Source organism: Bufo bufo, chromosome 6 (assembly GCF_905171765.1).
Source record: "Bufo bufo chromosome 6, aBufBuf1.1, whole genome shotgun sequence".
In the NCBI taxonomy this organism is placed as follows: domain Eukaryota; kingdom Metazoa; phylum Chordata; class Amphibia; order Anura; family Bufonidae; genus Bufo; species Bufo bufo.
Genome location: NC_053394.1, coordinates 35767531 through 35792915, shown reverse-complemented (window position 1 = coordinate 35792915; position 25385 = coordinate 35767531). Strand labels below are relative to the sequence as shown.

Here is a 25385-nt window from a genome sequence, read left to right as displayed (position 1 = left end):
TTTGTGTTCCCTTTATTTTTTTGAGCAGTGTATATTCAGCAATGGTCAGGGGTCTATACTCACTATTAGAAGATATATTTTTTATGCTGCTATCCACCGTGGCGTCCCACGCGGTAGCTGTAGCGCTCACACAGACCGTGGTACCTGTACTGTGGTTTGCTGGATCCCGACACCCACGTGATAGGGCGCACTTTGCCTCAACCGCCCAGACCTTCGTAGGGTAACTCACGTGCTCTATGTATCTCCAGTGCAGGCAGCAATAGTTGCTGCCACGTGGGACGCCACAGTGGATAGCAGCATAAAAAATATATCTCCTGACCATTGCTGAATATATATTGCCATCTATACAAAGGAGACTCAGAAAACCATTGCATGGGAACCCTTGGTTAATTGTATATCTACACAACAATCTAAAATAACCTTTCGGATTGACGATTTGTCTGCATATTATTTATATACTGCTGATGAGTTGAATATCATTTGGAAAGAAAAAGAGACAATGTAACCAATGTAATCCTGAACATTCTTTGAACTATAATATTAGCTGAATACTAATCCAGCATCCAGTTGGACTAGAAGGGGCATATATAGGGGATAGAGACTATTTATATAGTACCGTATTGTATGTATATGTGGGAGTAACATATACCTAACATATTTACCCCATATACGGCAAATAGAGGGGTATTGGTATTTTTAGACACATTATTATTATTTTTTTTATATTTTTTTATAAACATAATAAAGGAATATGTGAATGATACAGACTAAAGACCTCTGGATTATTCCAATTAAAGTGTGTGCCTGTCTATATTTATAATATATTTAAATTGAGGTTGACTGGGTCATAGAGCCAGAGCACCTTTATCCATAACAGAAAGGGGGTGAGCCGCTAAATTAAATAATTTTATTGAATAACTCAGTCAGTAGCTATAATACATTTTTCATTCCATGCAATTCCAAAAGTATTCAGATTCTGGTGCTGGTTTAAAAAATTTAGAATCGGTTTTGTGGCACAACCCCTTTAATTCTCATGATAAGCGGCGCTCCCAGAGGTTTGACCTAGCAATAGCCATCACTATGATGTGGGAATCCGTCTTTAAATCAATACAATACATGGTATATACTAAGAACCCTACAAAACTATCCATCTGCTCAGCTCCTCCTGCTCTATAACATGCAGCTCACCCACAGGGGACCGCGCCCGATGTTGCGGGTGGTGTACACAGCTGTGACTTTGGAGTTGTATACAGGGAGTGCAGAATTATTAGGCAAATGAGTATTTTGACCACATCATCTTACTCCAAGCTGTATAGGCTCGAAAGCCTACTACCAATTAAGCATATTAGGTGATGTGCATCTCTGTAATGAGAAGGGGTGTGGTCTAATGACATCAACACCCTATATCAGGTGTGCATAATTATTAGGCAACTTCCTTTCCTTTGGCAAAATGGGTCAAAAGAAGGACTTGACAGGCTCAGAAAAGTCAAAAATAGTGAGATATCTTGCAGAGGGATGCAGCACTCTTAAAATTGCAAAGCTTCTGAAGCGTGATCATCGAACAATCAAGCGTTTCATTCAAAATAGTCAACAGGTCGCAAGAAGCGCGTGGAAAAACCAAGGCGCAAAATAACTGCCCATGAACTGAGAAAAGTCAAGCGTGCAGCTGCCAAGATGCCACTTGCCACCAGTTTGGCCATATTTCAGAGTTGCAACATCACTGGAGTGCCCAAAAGCACAAGGTGTGCAATACTCAGAGACATGGCCAAGGTAAGAAAGGCTGAAAGACGACCACCACTGAACAAGACACACAAGCTGAAACGTCAAGACTGGGCCAAGAAATATCTCAAGACTGATTTTTCTAAGGTTTTATGGACTGATGAAATGAGAGTGAGTCTTGATGGGCCAGATGGATGGGCCCGTGGCTGGATTGGTAAAGGGCAGAGAGCTCCAGTCCGACTCAGACGCCAGCAAGGTGGAGGTGGAGTACTGGTTTGGGCTGGTATCATCAAAGATGAGCTTGTGGGGCCTTTTCGGGTTGAGGATGGAGTCAAGCTCAACTCCCAGTCCTACTGCCAGTTTCTGGAAGACACCTTCTTCAAGCAGTGGTACAGGAAGAAGTCTGCATCCTTCAAGAAAAACATGATTTTCATGCAGGACAATGCTCCATCACACGCGTCCAAGTACTCCACAGCGTGGCTGACAAGAAAGGGTATAAAAGAAGAAAATCTAATGACATGGCCTCCTTTTTCACCTGATCTGAACCCCATTGAGAACCTGTGGTCCATCATCAAATGTGAGATTTACAAGGAGGGAAAACAGTACACCTCTCTGAACAGTGTCTGGGAGGCTGTGGTTGCTGCTACACGCAATGTTGATGGTGAACAGATCAAAACACTGACAGAATCCATGGATGGCAGGCTTTTGAGTGTCCTTGCAAAGAAAGGTGGCTATATTGGTCACTGATTTGTTTTTGTTTTGTTTTTGAATGTCAGAAATGTATATTTGTGAATGTTGAGATGTTATATTGGTTTCACTGGTAAAAATAAATAATTGAAATGGGTATATATTTGTTTTTTGTTAAGTTGCCTAATAATTATGCACAGTAATAGTCACCTGCACACACAGATATCCCCCTAAAATAGCTAAAACTAAAACAAACTAAAAACTACTTCCAAAAATATTCAGCTTTGATATTAATGAGTTTTTTGGGTTCATTGAGAACATGGTTGTTGTTCAATAATAAAATTAATCCTCAAAAATACAACTTGCCTAATAATTCTGCACTCCCTGTATAAGTACATTTGGATATTTTATAAGACCTTTGCTTTGTGTTGCAGCTTTATGAAGGTGGCAGGCAGAGCGGTGGATGCAGTTACCTGGCAACAGTAGGTATTCTGATTTTTTTGTATTTTTTACGTATGCATTAATATTAGAGATGAGCGAATTTCTTAAAATTTTATTACAGTCTAGTTTTTTCTAAAAATCAAAACATTTATACAAACTAATGACCTTTTGATCATTTTTACATTCATCACTAATTGCAGACCTCGGGCTCTCCTGTTCCAGTATGGTTGGTGTGATATAGAGTTGAGGAAATCAATTTGTAAGATTTGATTTGTCTCATGAAACAGGGTTCTGCATCTGCATCAGCCCTGACAATCTTCAGCTTTACTTAGCTGCTCCGAGGCTCTGCTTCTGCTACGGGAGTAGCGACTGTTTGTGCGCAGCTACCCATAAGCGGCAGTTGCAGCTCCAGTAGCGGAAGCAGAGCCTCTGCACTTGCGCCCACTACTTGGATCAGCGGCGCAGGTGCGATATGTCAGGGCCCTCTCAATCAAGCAGTGGGGGGAGTGTCCTCAGCTTCGGGGACACCTTGTCGCAGGTGCAGAACCTTGCTTGATAAAATGAATTGATTCTTACAAATTTTTTCCCTCTTCTCTAGTGTGATGGCATGAGGCGCCATCAGAGGGCAGCATTTTTATTTTTATTTTTTTTCTGTATGAACCCTCCTGCTTTATGACATTGATGGATATATCAGTTTCACTTGTAACTGACATGTTAGCATTCCTCAATGTAAAGTTGGCTGGAAACAATGTTTGTCTGTAGGCGTCCATCTTGATCTCCAGCCTTGGGAAGAAATGTACAGCTCTATAGAGAATATCACTGTATCTGGTCTGTAAACATATAGTCGGAAAGAAAAATATGCAAGAAGCCGAATATAAGATGAAATACTTGTATAGTTAGCCTCTCATCAAGAATACTTCTCCTGTGACCTTCACCTCCTTGAATGAATCGATTCCAGATTACTTTCTTAAACTCTGAGAGCATGTTCTTCAGAATTTCACATGCTGACCAGGTATACAATTAAAGGGGTTGTACCGAGATACAAACTGCCACCACCATTGATCACAAGCCTGAGGGTCCTGATTCCCCAAAATGAATGGATTGCGATTGCCAGAGATATATAGATGAGTGCTGTACCATAGATATGAATGGAGAGGCAGTGTGCATGCTCGACCACTGCTCCATTCATTTAGGGGTCTTGGGATTCCAGTTCTTGTGGTTGTTGGAGGTCCTAGTGGTCAGAGTCCTACTGATCTGGGCACGGTACAAGTTTTTATCTTGGTACAATCCCATAGAGATGAAGAGTCATGATTAAGGATCAATATTACAAGATCTGAAACGCGTAGACATGGATTGTCTTTGGTTTTTACTGCACTGAACTATTAAAGTTACTACGTACTTTTGGAAGCTGGACTATTCTTCTCTTTTTTACTTTGGATACGTACCTTCACGCCTAGGCTCCCGGCACTGTCCGTGCCTCCTTCTTTTAGCCTCAGGTGAGTGCACCACCTCTGTTTTTCCCTAATCCCATAGAGATAAATGGAGAAGCAACACACATATTTGACTGCCATTTCATTGATATGGCGGGGCTCAGGGCTCCTGTGATCACGGGGGTCGCAGCGGTTAGACCCACACTGATCAGACACTTTTCCCTATCCTGAGGATAAGGAATAAGGGGGTCATTTATTATTGTTTTTACGCCACTTTTGTGGAACAAATCCTGCAACTTTTCCCCGCTCACAACACTTTTCTGAGTTGGCGGAAAAAGTGGGAATGGCATGAGCAGGGAAGAGAGCTGGCCAGCCGGCCCGTCTCATTCATTAGTTTTTCCACGCCATGTTTATGGCACGGGAAATCGTCTTAAAAACTATGCCAGCATGGGAGGTGGCATGGTTTAAACCATGTTGAATGACCGGTGACACCAAGCACCAAAGTTATGTAGGGGCCTGCGCCTCTACAAAACTTTGGCGCATCCGCCGCCAGCACCAGCCAGCATTGAAATCGCACAATGGCACAACCCCATTATGTGATGTAAGCTTGGCACTGTTGCCTAAATGCGCAGGTTTAAGTCCTTTTACTGGGACATAAGAAAAAAGAATTTAGAAAAATGTTTATAAATAAATTTAGATCAAATAAGGCATGATTCAGACATGTCAGTGTGAGTTCTCTTTCATTTGAACGAACGAGTCTTGGACTGAAAATAACCCAAAATGGTGCATGAGTTTCTCCGTTTGGGAGAACAGCGCTGTGTAGTTCCAGTGCCAATTTCCAGTCTCGGAGCTACTCTGAAACAGCTGATTGGTGGACGTGTGGGTTGTCAAACCCCTGCCGATGAGACATTGATGTCCTATCCTGTGGATAGACTTTCACTCTTAAAAGGTTTTCCGAGATCATGGGGGTCTGGCATCAAGCACCCCTGCCGATCAGCTGTTTGAGAAGGCACTGACCTTCTTGCAGCTTAGCCTAGGCCATGTGACATCACGTTCACGGATTTGGCGCAGCTCCGCCCCATTGAAGGGAAGCACAGCCACTATAGAATGTACGGCGGTGTTCCTGGTGAGCAGGGAGAAGGCCATGGTGCTACTGTGCCTTCTCAAACAGCTGATCGCCGGGGGTCCTGGGTGTTGGACCCCCACCAATCAGATACTGATCATATGTCATCAGTAAAAAAAAAAATTAACTCATTAACATCTCTTTAGTTTCTGGGATACAACCAGCCTGGTGTAATGACAGCCTGTGCTGTCTGACATATATGTTGGAACAGTACACTGCATAGCACAATGCTGTGCTGTTAGTATTGCCTTGTATGATCAGTCAGCAGCTGTTCCTCGCTCAGCTGGCCCATACCGCAAGAACTCTGTGTCCCCCGGGTCCCTGGAAACACTTGCACCTGGACCTTGAGTTGCAGCCCTACTTGAAGTGTTTGCCTCAATTTCCTAACCTTCTTCCATTTTCCAGCCCCAGATAGACCAAGAAACTGTCAAATTATGGAAATGATTCTGAAGAGACTGAGCTGCTGGGTTATAGCTAAATGATATTAATCCATAGTAATAACTGTACAGACTGCAATAATCATGTCTACAACATAATAAATAACATCATGTCGATAGGAGAAATCAGGCTAAAGATGTACTAGAGAGTAAAGTGGCTGTTATTATAATAATTCAGTATCCGACAGCCCGCCATTAGAGGAGGGTTTCCCATTAACAGCATTTATCTCCTATTCCCAGGGTGGGTAATAAATGTGTGCTTGTTGGGGGGTCTAACTGCTAAGATCCCCACTAATCATGCGAATGGGGGTCCCTGAGTTCAAATTAGTGGGGATGTGAAGTATTAGTGCATGCGTGAAGTATGGAATAATAGAGGTAGCCAAGTACTGAACCTGGCGGCCTCATAGACTGTGAATGGAGTGGTGGTCACACATGCTCATTACCTCTCCTTACACACGTGGAAACTTTGTGGAGATCCTTCGTTCTCCTGATCAGTGTCAGAGTCCTAGCAGTCAGACCCACAGGATAGGTGATACACGTTGTTAATTGGAAAACCTCTTTAGGCCAATACCTAAAAAGAATATGGTGGAGCTTTAAGTCTACATAAAGGTATGGGCAGAGACCCCAGCCCCATGCAGTGGCCATTGAGACCCCAGCCACATGCAACATCTGCCTTTACTGGGACGAAAGTTTAATAGGTGCGTATTTACAATTTCTGTTGTACAAGTGATTCTAGTCAGAGCTTTTTTTTTACGCCAGTGACTCCAAAATGACATATAAAACAATTTTGCAAATACACTTTATTAAAAATGTCCTACAGTTTTGTGTCTGCCGATGCTATGCAGAGCTATGCATCTCCATGGTAACAGACAACAAAACAAACCCTGTGTAGTCTGATCCTGCAGTTATACTCCCTGTTATGCATCCCCAACTTCCTGCTAGTATGCAAAATAAGAAAACCTGTATTTTAAGACTGTATAAGGCCTGGTTCACACCTGAGCGTTTTACAGCGCGTTCCTACGCGCTGTAAAACGCTCAACAGGCGAAAACCCATGTTTTCCTATGGGCATGGTTCTCACCTGCGCGTTTTACAGCGCGTACTTCAACGAAAGTCTCTTTCATTGGACACCTCTGTGGTCAATCGCAAGAACGCGCGTACGATGAGCGTTTCCTATTTCCAAAAATGTAATACGCCCCTAAAATGTCTGAAAAAAACACGCGTAAAACGCGCTTAACAAATACGCTCAAGTGTGAACCAGGCCTTAAGTCAGAAAATCAAATCTATGTCAAGTGTGAGGAGGCGTAGATTTGTGCCATAATATATATATATATATATATATATATATCTAGACAGTCATTTATTATTTGTTATACACCACTTTTTGGTGTATTTAGGTGTTTTGCGACAAAATCTGTGTGACTTTACCCCGCAATGGGGGTTGTGGTGTTTGCATGGAAGAAGTTGAGCTGGGTGGCCCATCTCACAGCAAGGGATCTGGCATAGTTTAAACCATGTTGAGCGGCTGGCGGCACCAAGCACCAAGGTTATGTAGAGGCCTCCACCTCTACATAGCTTTAGCGCATCCACCGGAAGCACAGGGGGATTAAGACAGCATCTAAATTGACAGTCTTAATAAATGTCCCACATAGTGCCTACCTGTGTTCCAATTAAATAATACATTCACTGATTAACTATGTTCTATACAGAGAAACATATGCAAAAGACAAACTCTTTGAGAAGACCACCACTTAAATTTTTGGTGTTTGACCCAGACACAAGTGAATCTTAGCAAGGAAGGTTAAAGGGGTTGTTCAGGGGGAAAATTCTTCACAAAGGATTCAAACTGGGGTACAAATAATAAGAAGGGATACTCACCCTTGCTGATTTCCTGCCGCTCCCGTTCCAGCACTTTTCTCTGCTTTCTGATCCTGTCTTGACACACAGGAAATGGCTGAAGATGCCTGCTCAGCCAATCCCTGAATGAGGCGGGTCAACCCTGTGCCAGTGATTGGTTGAGAAGGCATCCCCAGGCTATTCCTCTATGTCAAGACCAGAAGCAGAGCCCTTTCTAAATGATCCCCCTCCGGACTTCCCCTTTAATTCTGCAATATACAGTACAGACCAAAAGTTTGGACACACCTTCTTATTCAAAGAGTTTTATTTATTTTTATGACTATGAAGGCATCAAAACTATGAATTAACACATGTGGAATTATATACATAACAAACAAGTGTGAAACAACTGAAAATATGTAATATTCTAGGTTCTTCAAAGTAGCCACCTTTTACTTTGATTACTGCTTTGCACACTCTTGGCATTCTCTTGATGAGCTTCAAGAGGTAGTCCCCTGAAATGGTCTTCCAACAGTCTTGAAGGAGTTCCCAGAGATGCTTAGCACTTGTTGGCCCTTTTGCCTTCACTCTGCGGTCCAGCTCACCTCAAACCATCTCGATTTCGTTCAGGTCCGGTGACTGTGGAGGCCAGGTCATCTGGCGCAGCACCCCATCACTCTCCTTCATGGTCAAATAGCCCTTACTTTCAAAGTTTTCCCAATTTTTCGGCTGACTGACCTTCATTTCTTAAAGTAATGATGGCCACTCGTTTTTCTTTACTTAGCTGCTTTTTTTCTTGTCATATTACAAATTCTAACAGTCTATTCAGTAGAACTATCAGCTGTGTATCCACCTGACTTCTCCTCAACGCAACTGATGGTCCCAACCCCATTTATAAGGCAAGAAATCCCACTTATTAAACCTGACAGGGCACACCTGTGAAGTGAAAACCATTTCAGGGAACTACCTCTTGAAGCTCATCAAGAGAATGCCAAGAGTGTGCAAAGCAGTAATCAACGCAAAAGGTGGCTACTTTGAAGAACCTAGAATATGACATATTTTCAGTTGTTTCACACTTGTTTGTTATGAATATAATTCCACATGTGTTAATTCATAGTTTTGATGCCTTCAGTGTGAATCTACAATTTTCATAGACATGAAAATAAAGAAAACTCTTTGAATGAGAAGGTGTGTCCAAACTTTTGGTCTGTACTGTACATGTGAATACGTTGTTAAACATGCTATTGATGTAAAGCACTGCAAATGTTACAGCTCTCGAATAGCCGGGCTATTACGTTTCCCATAAGGAAACGGAATGTGAGACACAGACCCAAGAATTACAAGAAACGCTTCATTTCCTTATTTTCAGAAATCAGCAAGTACAATCTGTAGAAGGTATAGAAACACCATGATTGGAGATTTATTCCTCGGGGCAGGTTGCCGGCTCTACATAATCCAGACACCCCACAAGGAGGAATTATAAAAAGATCTTAACTTCATTCCTCAAAACCTCACAGGGGCTCAAAATTAGGTCTTGAATTTCTATTTAAGTCAATTAGTTTGGTCTAATCAGACACGGTACTTCTAAAAAAAATAACGCCGTGTTTTAATAGCTGGGAAATAATGAGCAGGAAAAAAAAACTGGCAAGAAGAAAAGGTAATTTCACTTCTGGGATTGCTTCTTTCCGCTCTCCATTTGTGAAGGCCATCTTTACATGGAAATGCATTGTTCTATGTAGACACCCTACACATACAGTGAAGTCATAGGTTACTTTCTTTGGAAATATGGTGCAGAACGCGACGCGTTGAAAGCTTACTGGCCAACGTTACTGAAATATATGTCTTAGAGCTGCTGGCGCTTGCAGACTGTCATATGTCATACATAAAAGACGTCTGCACCGAGGAGGGCTTTCTTTTCTTAGACCTGATATCATCTGACTCCATAAAGACGTTACAGAGGAAACAGAGGCCGGAGGAAATCAGTTATATATGGTTCCTTCCATTTTAATATTTTATTTGGAATGCTGTTAGTTCAGTACATACATTGCAGATATCTACTGTACCAACAGGACCGAATTAAGGCTAGCCCAACACTATAGATTCATAACATCTGTTTGACCGACAGCTGTTCCCCAGCATGCATGTGCTCTCAACCGCGGGAGGGGAACGAGCTGCTGCCAGATACCTCTCAGATATCCATCATGGCCGACCATTCTTTCCTCCGACATCTGCTGCGGCAGGAGAGTCATACAGTTTAGAGGGCTGGAGGAGAGTCATACAGTTTAGAGGGCTAAGTGGTCAACCATGATATCAACTAGTTCACCCAACATTCATCTAATGTGTAAGGCCACCTTATGGGTGGCTTAAAGGGCATCTGTCAGCAGATTTGTACCTGTGAAACTGGCTGACCTGGTGCACCTAGCCTTTCTGCTGCCTAAGGTGAAAAAATTGAAATAGCGCCCCCCATACTAAATTCTTAACCTAACCAAATTCCTCCAGCCCTTCTGTTAAAGACACACTTGAAAAGCATTACATACAATGCTACAAAACATACAGAGTAATACAGAACTACATACCTCTTACATCCAGTGATATCTCCTCTTTTCCTTATCTTCTCCATTCAGACCAGACGGCCATGATGACAGCCCTTCCGCTGCCCCCCACTTTCCCCTACCTGGCGCTGCCTAAGGCAATTGCCTCACCTTGCCTCATTGGAGGTGCATCCCTGTGCACTTGGCAGCTGAAGGCATCTGTGTTGGTCCCATGTTCATATGTGTCCGCATTGCTGAGAAAAGTGATGTTTTGATATATATACAAAGGAGCCTCTAGGAGCAACGGGGGCGTTACCATTACAGATAAGACTAGACTTTGCATTAAGCAGTGTTTCTGCATTTACCATACTTCCCTAGATTATTAATTTAATTAATTAATATTTTTTTACTTCTTTTATGCACTTTTGGCCATTTTTTGTTTTATTATGCAATCCACAGTTTTTTAACACTCCACATTTCAATATATTATTAGCCAATTATAATTTGTAAAATAAGACAAACTCCAAAATGTAAAAATAAATTCTCATTATACCCCTAGATGAATACCGTAAAATAATAAAATTCTCACTACACCCCTAGATGAATACTTTAGGGGTGTAGTTTCCAAAATGGGGTCACATTTCGGGGTACCTCAGGGCACCTTCAAATGTGACACAGCGCCTGAAAATTATTCCAGTGAAATCTGCCCTCCAAAAACCATATTGTGCTCCATCTGTTCTAAGCTCTGCCGTATGCCCATACAACAGTCGACAACCACATATGGGGTGTTAATGTAAACTGCAGAATCAGGGCAATAGATATTGAGTTTAGTTTGGTTGTTTACCCTTGTTGTGTTACAGGGAAAAAAATTATTAAAATGGAAAATCTGTGAAAAAAGTGAAATTTTTTAATTTCATCTCCATTTTCCTTTAATTCTTGTGGAGCACATAAAGAGTTAACAAAGTTTGTAACATCCATTTTGAATAACTTGAGGGGTGTAGTTTCTACAATGGGGCCATTTTTGGGTGGTTTCTACTATGTAAGGCCCACAAAGTGACTTCATAACTGAACTGATCCTTAAAAAAGTGTGTTTTAGAAATTTTCTTAAAAAATTTAAGAATTGCTTCTAAAATTCTAAGCCTTCAAACGTCCTAAAAAAAAATAATTACATTTTCAAAATGATACCAACATAAAGTAGACATATGGGAAATGTAAATTAATAACTATTTTGTGAGTTATCACTATCTGCCTTACAAGCAGAGAAATTCAAATTTAGAAAATTATACATTTTTCCAACTTTTCTGTAAATTTTAAATTTTTTTTATAATTAAAGGTGAAACATATTGACTCAAATTTACCACTAACATGAAGTACAATATGTCACGAGAAAACAATCTCAGAATGGTTTGGATAAGTAAAAGCGTTCCAAAGTTATTACCACATAAAGTGACACATGTCAGATTTGTAAAAATCTGTCTGGTCACAGGGGTGCAGAATGGCCCAGTCATTAAAGGGGTTTCCCATCTCAGACAATGGGGTCATATCGCTAGGATATGCCCCCATTGTTTGATAGGTGCGGGACCCGCACCTACAATGAGAACGGAGCCAGGAAATGAACGGAGGGCGCACTGCACAGCCGCCCTCCATTCATTTGTATAGGGCCGCTGAAAATAGCCGAGCACTGGCTCGGCTATTGCCGTCTGCCCCATAGAAATTAATGGGAGCATGGGCCACGCATGCGCGGTGCGCTCCCATTCACTTCTATGGGAGCAGAGCTTGGTGGTGGACGGCCCCTGGGAAATCCGGAGTCCTCCAGCCACAGCGCTCCCCGCTTCGTTCTCGTTGTAGGTGCGGGACCCGCACCTATCAGACAATAGGGCCATATCCTAGCGATATGCCCCCATTGTCTGAGATGGGAATTCTCCTTTAAGGCGTTAAGGAGTTCCCTAAAAGAAAAAACTTCTAGTCAGTGAATTACCTCCTCTCTGTACAGACCTATAAACTTCTGCTTCTTTTATATGATTCCTTTGGCCCTTGATACTTTTCCTAAAGCCTCTTCAGTGAAAACAGTAGTAAAGTTTTAATTTTATGCTTCTGGGAAACACATATTCGGCAGCAATTCCTCAATATGGCAGATTTCAGTTCAGGTCCAGTGAAAATATTATTCTAGCTGTAAAATCTGCACACATCTGAGCGGCAGTCAGCGGTCACTGGTATTGTTATTACGCACACACTTTATTTCATGTTCGCGCTCATATTTTTATCTGTGGTTGCCCACCAGCGCTGTGTCCTGTGGCTTCTGGCTCGCCTCGACTTTCTGACTGATTTATTACATCTGTGTATGGATGAGGCGTTAGATCTGGTGCGCTCATGCACGTGAACTGCATATGATACATGTTTATTACCGTGTATAATGTCTTTTTTTCTTTTTTTAATAGTCACAATGTGGATGGACGAGTCGGTAAAGCGATGGACTTCATGAAAACACGACTGCTGGACACGTTATCTGATCAGATTCGGAAAATTCTGAAAGTTAGTATTGTGTTTAGAAGTGAAGTCTTTTAGAGTGGTATTCCCCTAGACACTGGATGAATGATAAATGTTAGAACAGCAGGGACCCCCATTGATTGGTAGAACGAAGGAGGTTCTGCACATGGTATTTCCATAACTCCCATAGACTTAGCACATGTTCCATAGTGTCACAGTTGACCCGGGGTTACTGTGCTCCCCCTATTCTAGTGATCAGTGGAGTTCCTAGCAATCACACCACCATTAATCTATGTTAGAGTGGTAGTGGTCCAACTACTGGGACCCCCACCGATTGCTAGAGCAAAGGAGATGCTGCTTGTGGTATTCTGTCACTCCCACGAGGTGCATTAGAGGAGGGTGTTGGGGATAACCAGCGATAAATAGGATGGTTGACAAAGATCAATAGAGGTCTGATTTCTGGGCTACAATGCAGGCGGTTCTGCCCACCCTATTTACGTAACTCCCATGGAGTTTTAGGGATCAGTGGGTGATTAAAGTTCTGGTGGTCAATGTGAGTTCCCAGAAATTAGATTGACACTCTTTTGGCAGTATTATCCAATACTAGCAGGGGCAACAGGCACACTCCGATAACTCTTGTCCAGAGTCCGATTCCTATCAGTGGGGGCAGCACTGCAGTAACCGGCTCTGTCCACCACACAAGGGACAGTGCTGTATTTCCAGTGTGGAGCTACTCACGGATCAGCGGAGGTGCGGGGGATCAGACCCCACTGATCTGATGGCCTGTCCTGAGGATACACAACACCGTTTAGGGCAGGTTCTCGCCAGCATTAGGAATTCCGTTATAATGGAATTTTAGGACAGAATGCAAAACGGAAGCCTTTAAGAGGCATTCCGTTTTGCTCCGTCCTAATATATTTCTATGGGCACAAATAACGGTTCAATATATTTTTTTTTAACGTTATGCATGACAGAAAAAAAATATCCTGTCGACGGAACCATTATATGTGCCCATAGAAATATATTAGGACGGAGCGCATTCCGTTTTGCATTGTGTCCTAAAATTCTGTTATATTGCTTTATAACTCTGTTACTCTAATGCTGGTGAGAACCCGCCCTTGCTTGTGCGAAAGGAGTGGGAGTGCACATATGGACTGAAAATTCTACTGAATAGTAGAGTTGAGTAGTCCATCCATGGTGCTCAACACCCCCCCCCCCCGCTTCTTTAATGTTCAGCCTTTCAGCCTATATCACAACTGCCCCTTCATATCCTGTATGTTTTACAGCTGTACTATGTGCTTTGTATACAGGTGGTAAATGTGCACACCCCAGGGAAGAAGGTTTGGCTCGGAGGTGTCGGCGCGCCATGGTCAAGGGGAACAAATAACTTATCCGATACATATGCAGCAGGGTTCCTGTGAGTAAACACTACTTTACTTTCACCCTCTTTGACTCTCATCCTCTTGTCTGGTAATAGTGGAGGTGGGTTATTTTTTTCTGAGGGAGAATGAAAATACTCTTTGTAGCCGTTTTTATTTATTTTTGATGTTACAATAAAATAAAGGGAAGGATTTCTTACAGTGGTTGGCTGGGACACATAAAGGCGTTGTGCACCTTGGGGGAATGGGCAGACCTCCAAAGAGAAGCATACTTACCTGCTTACCGGCACTGGCTCACAGTATCTTCACTCCCGGGCCTCAGCTGCTCAGCTAGGCTCCCTGGATCTAAATTTCATGATGCATTTGTCATGATGCAAGGGGAGCAGGTCACCATTGCAGCCAGCGATTGGCTGCAGCAGCATCCAACAAGCAGTTTACATCCAAGAAGCCCAGCAGAGCAGCCAAGTCCGGGGAGCAAAGATCCTAGGCAGACCAGCAAAGGGAAGCATACTTACCTGGAAAGCAGGTAAGTATTCTACCCTTAACCGGTTTGCCCAGGACGGTGGTTTGCCAACCCCCCTCCCTCCTCAAAAGTGCGCAACCCCTTTTAAGAGCGGAAGGGACCTTCTGAATAACGAAGTGAAAGAGTGAAAGAACAGGCAGCTCCATTATATCTAATGTGGTTGGTGATAGTAGTTGTCAGACAGAACGTTGCTGTCTCAAAAACTGAAGACAGGAGAATCGGGAGCAGGAAATGGATGTAGTCCATATTTTAAGTTATGTCTTTTGTATTTTCCATAAGCCTTGCATAGGAAAGTACAAATGTGTCCCCTCTAAACTCTGCTCAAATTTGCTTTAAGATTCCAATTTTTTCATTAAGTACATTCAAGATTATATCTAGACAAGTTTGCAAAACCCTTAACAGACTGCAATTCACAACACAACCCCCGGGTGGCCACACATGGGCATATATAGCATAGACATCTTGTGGCGGAGTATAAAAAAAAATATAATATTTTTTTTAAAATGGTCTACTCTGGATATTTTGAGTTAAGAGCAAAGATAGGAAGGTAAGGAAGGACACATCTGTACATATCGGCCTGATACACGAGGCATATTACCTTGCCATATGGCTGCTCTTCCATAGGCATGGTAAGCCTGTGAATATAGGTGGCTCTACGGGAAGGGCGACATACGTGACTGTAGCCGTACACATATATCAAAAGTTATACATGACTGTAGGTGTGGTCTATTTGATGGGCGGAGTCTATGATGCCAGACAGTCTGTGCCTACAGGGTCCTAGCAAATGACTCTGGTAGACATAAGGAAGGTCGGTTAGCCGGTGGACCAGCCTTTGAATATTAGGGACTATACATGAACCCCCCAACTATATTATCCTTCATTTCAACCTTTCTCCCACATTACTCCATGTTTGGTTTTCACCTCTTAACCCCATTGAGCTAATGCGCACATACAGTGCAATCGTTTGGCAGCGGACCCTGTGTAACATCTGTGCAGTATCACAGCTTGCACTATACTGTTGTTGGGATAGCGGCCATGTTACACGCAGGAAATCTCTCCCCTTTGTGCGAGCACCATTGTTGCACACATGCAAAAGCAATTTGGACACAGATTGCAATTACAGCACCTCTGTTCACACAAGTTACCCCGTGTCAGCCCTCGCTAATCACATCCTTTGAGTTTGTTAGCTCTTCGACGAGCATAAAACCATTAACCCTTCCAGAATCTATAAATGCTGACGGCATATGCATACCTTACTATAAATATACACTATAAATAATACTCCGCATCTGGAGCGTTTTATGGCAACGCAGCTGTTTATGACTTTTCTAGTCCCGCATTTATATCATTAGACTTGGTATTTATTAATGAGCCTGCGTACATAAAATAGAAAGACAGATATCAAAGGTATCAAGAGAGCCCTTTTCTTTATGATCTTCACAAGTTCGGTGGAGGGGAAGGGCAAGCGGCTGCCAGATTTGTACAGGTTGCCTCTAACTAAGCAATAAAGCCAGAATTTTTGGCATGGGGGACATTGTAAATGAAGAAACTGAGAAAAGGATTAGAGGGCTCCAGTTAAAGCACACTTCACGGTGACTACTTGATGTGAGCCCCGAGGCAGCGACAATTATTTCTGTTTAGATTTCTCCATTGATCAGAAGCTCTTTAAGCATTTATTAGTAGAAAATTACACCTAACACCTCGGCTAACTTGTTTCTGCCTCTAAATTGCTTCCACGGGAGGTCACTTGAAGGAGTCTGCAGTAGTCTGAACCTTCCTTTCCAGTGTCTTATTGATCGGTTTACAGGCGCTGGTGTTAACCCTGTAATTTGTTCGGTGTAGAATAGGCAGGCTCAGAATGGAAAATGTATCAGATCAGATTAGATTATGCCTATTCTCATACTTCATGCCAAGTATTATCAGGTGGCATTTTATGGAGGCATTCCGCCATAGAACTGCAGTTATGTAAAAAATCTCCATAATACTTTGGCACATATGGTGCCCATAGCGCCTGTCTACCGTGTGCATAATGCCTAATAGTTCCTTCCCACTTTAGGGATTGTGACATTTCTACTTTAGCAAATTTCCTTCCTTCCTTCTCCTATCAATCTATCTTTGATCTCATATCTATGTGCACTCACTGACAAAAAAAATAACACACCGAGAAGGAGTTGTTAGGATAGAAGTAAATTTTCTAGCCCGTATACAAGATGAGATATGGCCTCTAGCCGGGATACAAGATGAGATACGGCCTCTAGCCTGGATACAAGATGAGATACGGCCTCTAGCCTGGATACAAGATGAGATACAGCCTCTAGCCTGGATACAAGATGAGATACAGCCTCTAGTCTGGATACAAGATGAGATACGGCCTCTAGCCTGGATACAAGATGAGATACGGCCTCTAGCCTGGATACAAGATGAGATACAGCCTCTAGCCTGGATACAAGATGAGATACAGCCTCTAGCCTGGACACAAGATAAGATATGGCCTCTAGCCTGGATACAAGATAAGATACAGCCTCTAGCCTGGACACAAGATGAGATATAACCTCTAGCCTGGATAGAAGATGAGATACAGCCTCTAGCCTAGACACAAGATGAGATACGGCCTCTAGCCTGGATAGAAGATGAGATATGGCCTCTAGCCTGGATAGAAGATGAATTATAGCCTCTAGCCTGGATAGAAGATGAGATATGGCCTCTAGCCTGGATAGAAGATGAATTATAGCCTCTAGCCTGGATACAAGATGAGATACGGCCTCTAGCCTGGATACAAGATGAGATACGGCCTCTAGCCTGGATACAAGATGAGATACGGCCTCTAGCCTGGATACAAGATGAGATACGGCCTCTAACCTAGATACAAGATGAGATACAGCCTCTAGCCTGGATACAAGATAATATATGGCCTCTAGCCGGGATACAAGATGAGATACGGCCTCTAGCCTGGATACAAGATGAGATACGGCCTCTAGCCTGGATACAAGATGAGATACGGCCTCTAGCCTGGATACAAGATGAGATACGGCCTCTAGCCTGGATACAAGATGAGATACGGCCTCTAGCCTGGATACAAGATGAGATACGGCCTCTAGCCTGGATACAAGATGAGATACGGCCTCTAACCTAGATACAAGATGAGATACAGCCTCTAGCCTGGATACAAGATGAGATACGGCCTCTAGCCTGGACACAAGATAAGATATGGCCTCTAGCCTGGATACAAGATAAGATACGGCCTCTAGCCTGGATACAAGATAAGATATGGCCTCTAGCCTGGATACAAGATAAGATACGGCCTCTAGCCTGGATACAAGATAAGATATGGCCTCTAGCCTGGATACAAGATAAGATACAGCCTCTAGCCTGGACACAAGATGAGATATAACCTCTAGCCTGGATAGAAGATGAGATACAGCCTCTAGCCTAGACACAAGATGAGATACGGCCTCTAGCCTGGATAGAAGATGAATTATGGCCTCTAGCCTGGATACAAGATGAGACACGGCCTCTAGCCTGGATACAAGATAAGATACAGCCTCTAGCCTGGACACAAGATGAGATATAACCTCTAGCCTGGATAGAAGATGAGATACAGCCTCTAGCCTAGACACAAGATGAGATACGGCCTCTAGCCTGGATAGAAGATGAGATATGGCCTCTAGCCTGGATACAAGATTATATACAGCCTCTAGCCTGGATACAAGATGAGACACAGCCTCTAGCCTAGACACAAGATGAGATACGGCCTCTAGTCTGGATACAAGATGAGATACGGCCTCTAGCCTGGATACAAGATGAGATACAGTATCTAAACAATAATGGCTGGCTCACAGTAATCAGCATATAATTTCACCATTAAAATGCACCTATGAAAACGAAAACACATAATTTAAAAAATATATATAATTCAAAAACACATGATTTAGAAGACACAATTTATCTCATCTATTTCATGAACCAGGTCCCTTTAAATGCGGAGCTCACACGTACATTTCGATAAAAAATATCTACATGAAAAAAATAATTGATGTAAAAAACTGTTTCCTTATTGATTTCTTAACTCCGGACGTGTGTTTGATGTTTTTGGTCGTTATTTAATTGTATAGTTACATCCACACAGTTCGCTAGATTAGTTGTTAGTTTGTAATATTTTTTGTCAGTTTGCAATGACTTGAACCACGCAATGCCCAATGTCAAGTGGCTCACTGATCGTGCACGTATATAGCCATGCGGTAAAGTTCTGACTTGCAGTTAGTTTGCCCAGCACATGCTGTGCCTGTTACTCACGTATTTGTTTGTTTTAAAACTATTTTTATAAATTTTCATCAAAAAGTGATAACATAGAAATCTACGTTGTTACAACCTCTTGGAAGCATAACCTTAACCTGAGCGTAAGTTATATGAGGGCAATTGCAGATACAAAGAAATGACACAATCACTTTTTTATCTGGCAAATAATACCATACATTGCGACTCCGCCCATCATAATAGGAAGGGCAAAAGAAACTTCCAATAGAGATCAAATAAACAAAAAACATCAATAGAAAAGGAAACATAAAAAAGAAAAAAGGAAAAAGGAAAGGAAGAAAGCAAGAAAGAGAGAGGTAGAAGGGGGGGATGACTGGTAAATAACAGGCTTCAATCGAGGCAGGCGTAATATGACACGTCTCGACACAACTCCATCCAGAAGCATGCAAGATGTATACGCATAGCAGATGAGGTCCCGTTGAGAGGGTGGTGACTCACGTTCGCAATACGTTCCCCTTTAGACTGAGAACTCATACCCCTGAGAAGTTCCTAAAAGTTTTCCACGGATTCCAAATATTTTAGAACTGCAAAGGGGTGCGAGCATCCCAGTGCGCCATCTGTTCGAGGCGGTAGAGCTGATCACATTTGAGGATCCAATTTTGAATAGTGGGGGGGTTTGGTTGTTTCCATGATACCGCAATCATAAGTCTAGCTGCAGCTAACAGAATGTTACATAGCGAGCGTTTGTATTTGGGGCATCTAATTTCTCCCAAAACTCCAAAAAGACACACTTTCGGGAAAATGGGAATCTTCAAGCTACAGATATTAGGCTCCTTTCACACTAGCGTTCGGGTGTCCGCTCGTGCGCTCCGTTTGAAGGGGCTCACGAGCGGTCCCGAACGCATCCGTCTGGCCCCAATGCATTCTCAATGGAGGCGGATCCACTGAGAATGCATCCGCCTGCCAGCGTTCAGCCTCCGCTCCGCTCAGTGAGCGGACACCTGAACGCTGCTTGCAGCGTTCGGGTGTCCGCCTGGCCGTGCGGAGGCGAGCGGATCCGTCCAGACTTACAATGGAAGTCAATGGGGACGGATCCGCTTGAAGATGACACCATATGGCTCAATCTTCAAGCGGATCCGTTCCCCATTGACTTACAAAGTCTGAACGGATCCGCTCAGGCTACTTTCATACTTAGAAAATTTTCTACGTTTTAATGCAGACGGATCCGTTCTGAACGGATGCGAACGTCTGCATTAAAGGAGCGGATCCGTCTGATGAAACATCAGACGGATCCGCTCCGAACGCTAGTGTGAAAGTAGCCTTAGACATAGTCTTACAGATTTCATGCCAGTAAGAGGTTATCTTGGTACACTCCCACCAGATATGGCCATGGGTACCTACTTCTAGGCTGCATCTCCAGCACAAAGGGCTACACTCAGGAAACATGCGATGGAGCCTCTGTGGTGTGTAATACCATCTCGTTAAAACTTTGTAGCTGTTCTCTTGCAACTTGACGCACCTGGACACCTTGAGAAACGCCCTAAGCGCTTGTCTTACCTCTATGGGAGAAAATTGAATGTTCAGTTCCGATTCCCACTGCTGAATGAACAGAGGAGTCTCTGAACCCGGTTGGGAAAGTAGGATGTCATAGAGCTGAGAGATTTTGGTTACGTATTTGATGTAAGCTGGTGTTGTACTTTCACCCGGCTTTGGATCATGGTATCTTAAGCTGTATTGGTCTTCACTGCGTGTCTTTCTGCGCATGTGCATCGGGATTGCCGGGACGCAAGATATGTTATCCGATATAGCGCTGTGTTCTGGATAAATAATATTCACACTGCCCAAAGTAAGGTAATGGTGAAATTATATGCAAATTACTGGGAGCCAGCCATTATTGTTTATTATTATCATTTCGGGTTGTGCTGAGAGGTGGTCTGTAGGCTGGGCTCCACAACAAACGGTGAGCTCCCTCTAAAATATTAATAGATACAGTAACATAGTAACATAGTACATAAGGCCGAAAAAAGACATTTGTCCATCCAGTTCGGCCTGTCATCCTGCAAGTTGATCCAGAGGAAGGCAAAAAAAAAACTGTAAGGTAGAAGCCAATTTTCCCCACTTTAGGGGAATAAAAAATTCCTTCCCGACTCCAATCAGGCATCAGAATAACTCCCTGGATCAACGACCCCTCTCTAGTAGCTATATCCTGTAATATTATTACACTCCAGAAATACATCCAGGCCCCTAAAAGCCAAACAAGTGGAATATGGTATCACAAAATATCATTTATTATAAAATATAAAAAAATCTGGAGAACAACGGGATGTTATACAGTACACGGAGAAGCACAAGGCCAGCAGCATCAAAAGCACCACCATGAAACTGCGCAATGTGTGGCGCAGAATGGTATGACCGAAAGATAGAGCTAGGACTCTGGGATAACCAGATGGATATCACATATAAAAGGTCTCCCCAATACGGGTGTAGTATGCAGAGTACCACAGACCAATTATGGTAAACCCAGAGCCGTAGCTGGCAAGCACGGAAATGATGTAGGCATCACAGTCAGCCTACATAAAAAATAATACAATGAATGTAGATCACTGGCTGAAATCAAAATAACAAACGTGCGCCTAAGTACAGAGGCCCCAGTGTGGATACATACGAGGGTGCCCTGCACGCAGCATGAAACCGTGCTAATAGCGGGACGTACCTGAAGACATGGTGGTGGGATGAGTGACAGGCCCTGAGCGCGAGACCTCGACGCGCGTTTCACCTCAGCGGCTTCGTCGAAGCTGACGAAGCCGCTGAGGTGAAACGCGCGTCGAGGTCTCGCGCTCAGGGCCTGTCACTCATCCCACCACCATGTCTTCAGGTACGTCCCGCTATTAGCACGGTTTCATGCTGCGTGCAGGGCACCCTCGTATGTATCCACACTGGGGCCTCTGTACTTAGGCGCACGTTTGTTATTTTGATTTCAGCCAGTGATCTACATTCATTGTATTATTTTTTATGTAGGCTGACTGTGATGCCTACATCATTTCCGTGCTTGCCAGCTACGGCTCTGGGTTTACCATAATTGGTCTGTGGTACTCTGCATACTACACCCGTATTGGGGAGACCTTTTATATGTGATATCCATCTGGTTATCCCAGAGTCCTAGCTCTATCTTTCGGTCATACCATTCTGCGCCACACATTGCGCAGTTTCATGGTGGTGCTTTTGATGCTGCTGGCCTTGTGCTTCTCCGTGTACTGTATAACATCCCGTTGTTCTCCAGATTTTTTTATATTTTATAATAAATGATATTTTGTGATACTATATTCCACTTGTTTGGCTTTTAGTTTACTCTGGATGTGGTACAAGTGGGTACTATAGCTGTCTTAGTTGACAGAGCTGCCTTTTTGTAGGTTAACAGTATTTATATACATCCAGGCCCCTCTTGAATTCCTTTATTGTACTCACCATCACCACCTCCTCAGGCAGAGAGTTCCATAGTCTCACTGCTCTTACCGTAAAGAATCCTCTTCTATGTTTGTGTACAAACCTTCTTTCCTCCAGACGCAGAGGATGTCCCCTCGTCACAGTCCTGGGGATAAATAGATGATGGGAGAGATCTCTGTACTGACCCCTGATATATTTATACATAGTAATTAGATCTCCCCTCAGTCGTCTTTTTTCTAAAGTGAATAACCCTAATTTTGATAATCTTTCAGGGTACTGTAGTTGCCCCATTCCAGTTATTACTTTAGTTGCCCTCCTCTGGACCCTCTCCAGCTCTGCTATGTCTGCCTTGTTTACAGGATCCCAGAACTGTACACAGTACTCCATGTGTGGTCTGACTAGTGATTTGTAAAGTGGTAGGACTATGTTCTTATCACGGGCATCTATGCCCCTTTTGATGCAACCCATTATCTTATTGGCCTTGGGAGCAGCTGCCTGACACTGGTTTCTACAGCTTAGTTTGCTGTTAAAATTCCTAGGTCCTTTTCCATGTCAGTGTTACCGAGTCTTTTACCATTTAGTATGTACGGGTGACTTGCATTATTCCTTCCCATGTGCATAAAAGCCTGAATAAAAGATGAGATTCGCCCTCTAGTCTGGATACAGGATTTGATACGGTTGGGTATGGAGATATACAGGTTCTGTATGGTATCCTGTGACACATTTGCCCAGAGATTTTACAGCTGAGTCTGTAGATCCTGCACACTTATAGGTTACCGAAGCTGGCCTCCCAGCTGATCCCATAAATGCTTGATTGATGATAAATCTGGTGATCGGGCAGCCAAGGGAGTGTTGTAATCCGGTGGAGACATTCCTGGGTAACCCTTGCTGTGTGTGGGCAAGTATTATCCTGCTAAGAAATGCCAGTTGGAAGCTCTGCTATGAGAGACAACACATGTGTCCCCTGAATGTCCTGCACATATCGCTGAGCTGTTAGTGACCCCCTCGTATCACTACTAAAGGTGACCGACTGTCGTATGTGATGGCTCCCCACATCATCCCACCAGCAGTTGGGGCATTTGTGTCGCTTCACAGCATAGGCAGAATTGAAGCGCTCACCACAAGGCCTTCATACTCAAACCCGTCCATCATCAGGTCCCAAACTGAACCTGCATTTGTTGCAAAAACCAGTACAGTTCCAGTCTATAGCAGTCCAGGATTCTCAGCCATTGACTGGGTGTCAATGGTAGGACACATAATGGGAGCCATGACACCAAATTTCTTCCTGCTAAGCACCTGGAATTGGTCTGAGCAGGGATAGGGGTGTGTAATGAAGGGGCCACCTGTGTCTGGATGGTGGACAATGAAACTGGGGGAGCTTCTCGCGCTTTTTGATGGATCTAAGTCTCTGGGTCTTCTGGAGCCTGTTTGCTGTATGTGCATGTTCGCAGATAACCACTGCTCCAACACCTTCCAACAGCTAGATCACAACATCCTAGATAGTAGACTCAGTCCATTGATGCGTCACCTCTCAAAGTCTGTCAAATTGGCAAAATGTATTTGAGTATGGTTTAGAGGCATGTCTAGCAGTCAGCAATCACTAATCAAGAGGTACACTACCCAAAAGTAGCCTCTGAGAGCCTTTCTATAGGGCAGTAGGAGAAGCACATTTGCACTCCCTTGTGTTAAGACCCATTGTCTAATCAGACCACACCTGTAATTATTTTCTCATGTGCCATACTGTAGGCATACTGTAACTGCCTGCAGAGTAGCGGTAATTCAACATTTTTATGGGTGCGTTATGTTTTTTGTCAATAAGTGTATATCTATCTATCTATCTATTATTGTTCACACTGTCATGTCATGTTTTTAAAGCTGGATGGCCTTCAGTAAACAATTCATATTTTCTACTATGACCATGTGTTGGGATGCTTTGTCTTCTCTTACATTGACTGACGCTGAGTTTTCTTACTGATTCTTACTGATTTCTTTAGGTGGCTGAATACATTAGGAATGTCGGCCAATCAAGGAGTTGATGTTGTGATCCGTCATTCATTCTTTGATCATGGATATAACCATCTGGTGGATCAAAACTTTACCCCACTGCCGGTAAGATTATAATGATAGTAATGATGATTTGATAATATGTATCTCTTTAGATAATAAGGTCATACAATTGTATCCTGTCCAGGAAAACTTGTAGCTTTTGATGCTAAAGGCATAATGAAAATTATTATCAGACCTATACTTGACCTATCATATTACAGACAGATCTGTGGGTGGATTTAGCCAGTGGCGGTAAGTTATTTATACACCGATACCTTGCTGTCTGATTTTTACATTGCACACGATGATACTTTGTTTGAATTCTTGTATTTCTGCAATGTACAAATCCACAAGATAGGTGCTAAATGTATGATCGCCGGTGGTGCGACCACTCAGGGGGTTTCTGCCCTCACGTGTGACCACCTTTCCAGTCTCCAACGTGAGTGGTCTTCACGCATGCACCCTACTGCTATGTTCTTGTGATCAGTGAGGATCCCTAGCAATCACACATGTCCCCCACTCCTATGGATAGGTGTTGTTTGTGTGCCAACTCCTTTAATGGGAGTTTGTCAGTAGTTTTGACCCTGGTTAACTGCTGACAGTACTAGGTACAGGCTGTGGAGAGCAGGACAAACATACCTTGTGTAGGGCTTTTATCATCTGGAGTATTGTGTCACGTTCGGTTGTGGGAGGGAAACCCCACATCTAACATAGGAGGGAAAGGGGTGAAGGAATAAGGCCTGGAAACTAGGGAAAGGAGATGGACACCTCCTAGAAAAACCCTAATCAAAGTCCTGACTAACTACCAGTATGAACAGACCCCAGTTCATACACCAGAATACCTAGTGTCCTAACTCACCCTATAGGACCCTGGTACTAATGTCAGGACTGAGACTACCTGTTCCTCCAAAAGGAAGGACGAACGGGAGTTTCCCTCATGGCTTAAACACAAATGACAGGGAAATGCAACACACAAAATAACCCAAACAAAATACAAAAGGGAAAGAAAACACTTAACTTCAAGTCGCTATGGCAGCACCAGGAACTCAG

At 43.1% G+C, this 25385-nt stretch overlaps 1 protein-coding gene across 1 annotated transcript in view; it reads left to right on the top strand.

Annotated features, from left to right (window-relative positions):
• Positions 1 to 25385, top strand: part of HPSE2 (heparanase 2 (inactive)) — a 311923-nt gene that overhangs the window by 253228 nt on the left and 33310 nt on the right. The window contains exons 6-9 of the mRNA XM_040437147.1: positions 2841 to 2888; positions 12641 to 12734; positions 14000 to 14106; positions 24284 to 24398. Coding sequence (XP_040293081.1) covers positions 2841 to 2888; positions 12641 to 12734; positions 14000 to 14106; positions 24284 to 24398 — 364 coding nt within the window. The remainder of the gene's footprint in view (positions 1 to 2840; positions 2889 to 12640; positions 12735 to 13999; positions 14107 to 24283; positions 24399 to 25385) is intronic.